We start from the raw sequence: 1,982 nt of genomic DNA, 5'->3' as shown, positions 1-1,982 counted from the left end.
GTGGGTGCGTGTAGCTCAGTGAGTAGAGCACCGACCACATATATCAAGGCTGACAGGTTCAAACCCGACCTGGGTCAGCTACACAACAATGACAACTGCAACAACTACAAAAAAAAATAGCTAGGCATAGTGGGGGCACCTGTAGTCCTAGCTACTTGGGTGGCTGAGGGAAGAGAATTACTTAAGCCCAGGAGTTTCAGGTTGCTATGAGCTATGACGCCATGGCACTCTACTGAGGGTGACAAAGTGAAACTCTGTCTCAAAAAAAAAAAACAAAGAACAATATAAATTACTGAGTTAAAAGAAATTACTGTGAAAAGGAAAGCTACAGGATAGTAGTTGAAAGGAGTATAAGAGCAAGTGAAATTATTTTTAGTAGTAGAGATCTGGATACTGGAGCCAGCAGAGCTGATACATTGAAGATGTTGGCATTGGAGAAGAGAAGTATCAGTTCCTCAGGAAGCAAGAGAAGATCAAATACAGAATAGATTTAGAGACTTCAGCTCTGGAGTGGGAAAAGGTCTCTCTTCCTTTGTGAGTAAAACTGCTAGCTAATAGTTAAGTATAGAGGACTAACTGCATGCCAAGCACTATCCTCAGACTTTACATTTAACATGACACTTAATTCTCACATGAGTATGATTAGGTAGGTGCTATTATTATCCCCATTTTACAGATGAGAACACCAAAGCTTTGGTTAAATAACCTGTTCCAAATCACACAACTTGTCATTAATAGATCAAACCTCAAACCAGGTTCTCTAGAGACTTTTATTGAGGTGAATAATGATATATGGAAATTTATGGTTTCAGATATCTGCTCTAAGGATGGTAAAAAGGAATGTGGAATAGACCTTACCTGGAAAATAGTAGTATTTTGAATGCGTCCTACCTTAGCACATTTGGCATCTTTCTTATCATTTGTCATTTCTCTTTAGGATTCAGGTTTAAGGAACCACAGAGAAATAGACATCACTATGAAGATATATCAGAGATGCAAATGGAGACATCTTTTGATACTTCCAGTGAAAATCTTCGTCTTACACCATGTTCAACTAGATTAACACCTGATTCCACTTATGGAATATAAATACAAGGTATTTTCTTTTGTGAGCTTTAGCTCTTCAACTTCTGCATCCATCAGTTATAGCTCAGGGACAGTGTATTCTGACTGGAATAACTTGTATATAAATTCTGGGCATAGGACCTAACCCAGTTAAGTAAGGAAAATTGAACATAAATAGAACGTTGGAATGAATATAGTAATCTTAGAGAAGATAGAAATCATTCCTGATATTCTGAGAAAATGTAATATTCTAATAAACACACTTAAATAAAGATACTATATTTAGGAGCAAAAAACTTCAGATTGATTATTTTCCTTTATTTGAGGCATTCAGTGCATTCATGTAAGGCAGAGCTCTGTCCATTTATCCTATATCCCAGTGTGCCTTGCTTCTTCCTTCCCTTCCTCCCTCTCCCACTTTGCTTTATTCTTTTACATCTCCATTTTCTCTGCTATACTTTTTTTTCTTCAGAGACAGGGTATCATTTTGCCACCCAGGCAGGAGTGCAGCAGCCTGATCATAGCTCACTGTAGCCTTGAATTCCTGGGCTCAAATGATCCTCCTGCCTCAGCTTCCTGAGTACCTGGGGTTACAGGTGGGCATTACTATGACTGGCTACTTTTTTTTTTTTTTTTGTAAAGATGGGGTCTTGCTAGGCTGGCCTCGAGTGATCCTTCTGTCTCAGCCTCCCAAAGTGCTGGGATTACTGGCGGGGGCCACTGCATCAGGCTGTCTACTATACCTTTTTTTCCCCCTTTCCTCCTCTTGATTCATGGATGGCCGTGTACACATCCTAATTCTTTGCTCTTCCCAAGCATTCTCATTTACTGTGTAGTTGATGTAATGAGTTACTTCTTTCCTCTCTTGTATGATAGTCTTTATCTTAGTTGCGTTTTTCTCTTTACTTGCTTTCATC

General features: G+C 39.1%; 1 protein-coding gene across 1 annotated transcript in view; it reads left to right on the top strand.

Moving 5' to 3' along the window:
* CUNH11orf65 (chromosome unknown C11orf65 homolog) overlaps positions 1–1,349 on the top strand; it is an 83,927-nt gene extending 82,578 nt beyond the window's left edge. Inside the window, exon 9 of the mRNA XM_023516076.1 lies at positions 938–1,349. Coding sequence (XP_023371844.1) covers positions 938–1,089 — 152 coding nt within the window. The 3' untranslated portion in view covers positions 1,090–1,349. The remainder of the gene's footprint in view (positions 1–937) is intronic.
* Positions 1,350–1,982: the final 633 nt, after the last annotated feature.

This window comes from Otolemur garnettii, unplaced genomic scaffold (genome assembly GCF_000181295.1).
Source record: "Otolemur garnettii isolate 467f Iridium unplaced genomic scaffold, OtoGar3 scaffold00086, whole genome shotgun sequence".
Taxonomy (NCBI): Eukaryota; Metazoa; Chordata; class Mammalia; order Primates; family Galagidae; genus Otolemur; species Otolemur garnettii.
Note: the sequence above shows the minus strand (reverse complement) of the source record. Positions and strands in the feature narration are given on the sequence as shown.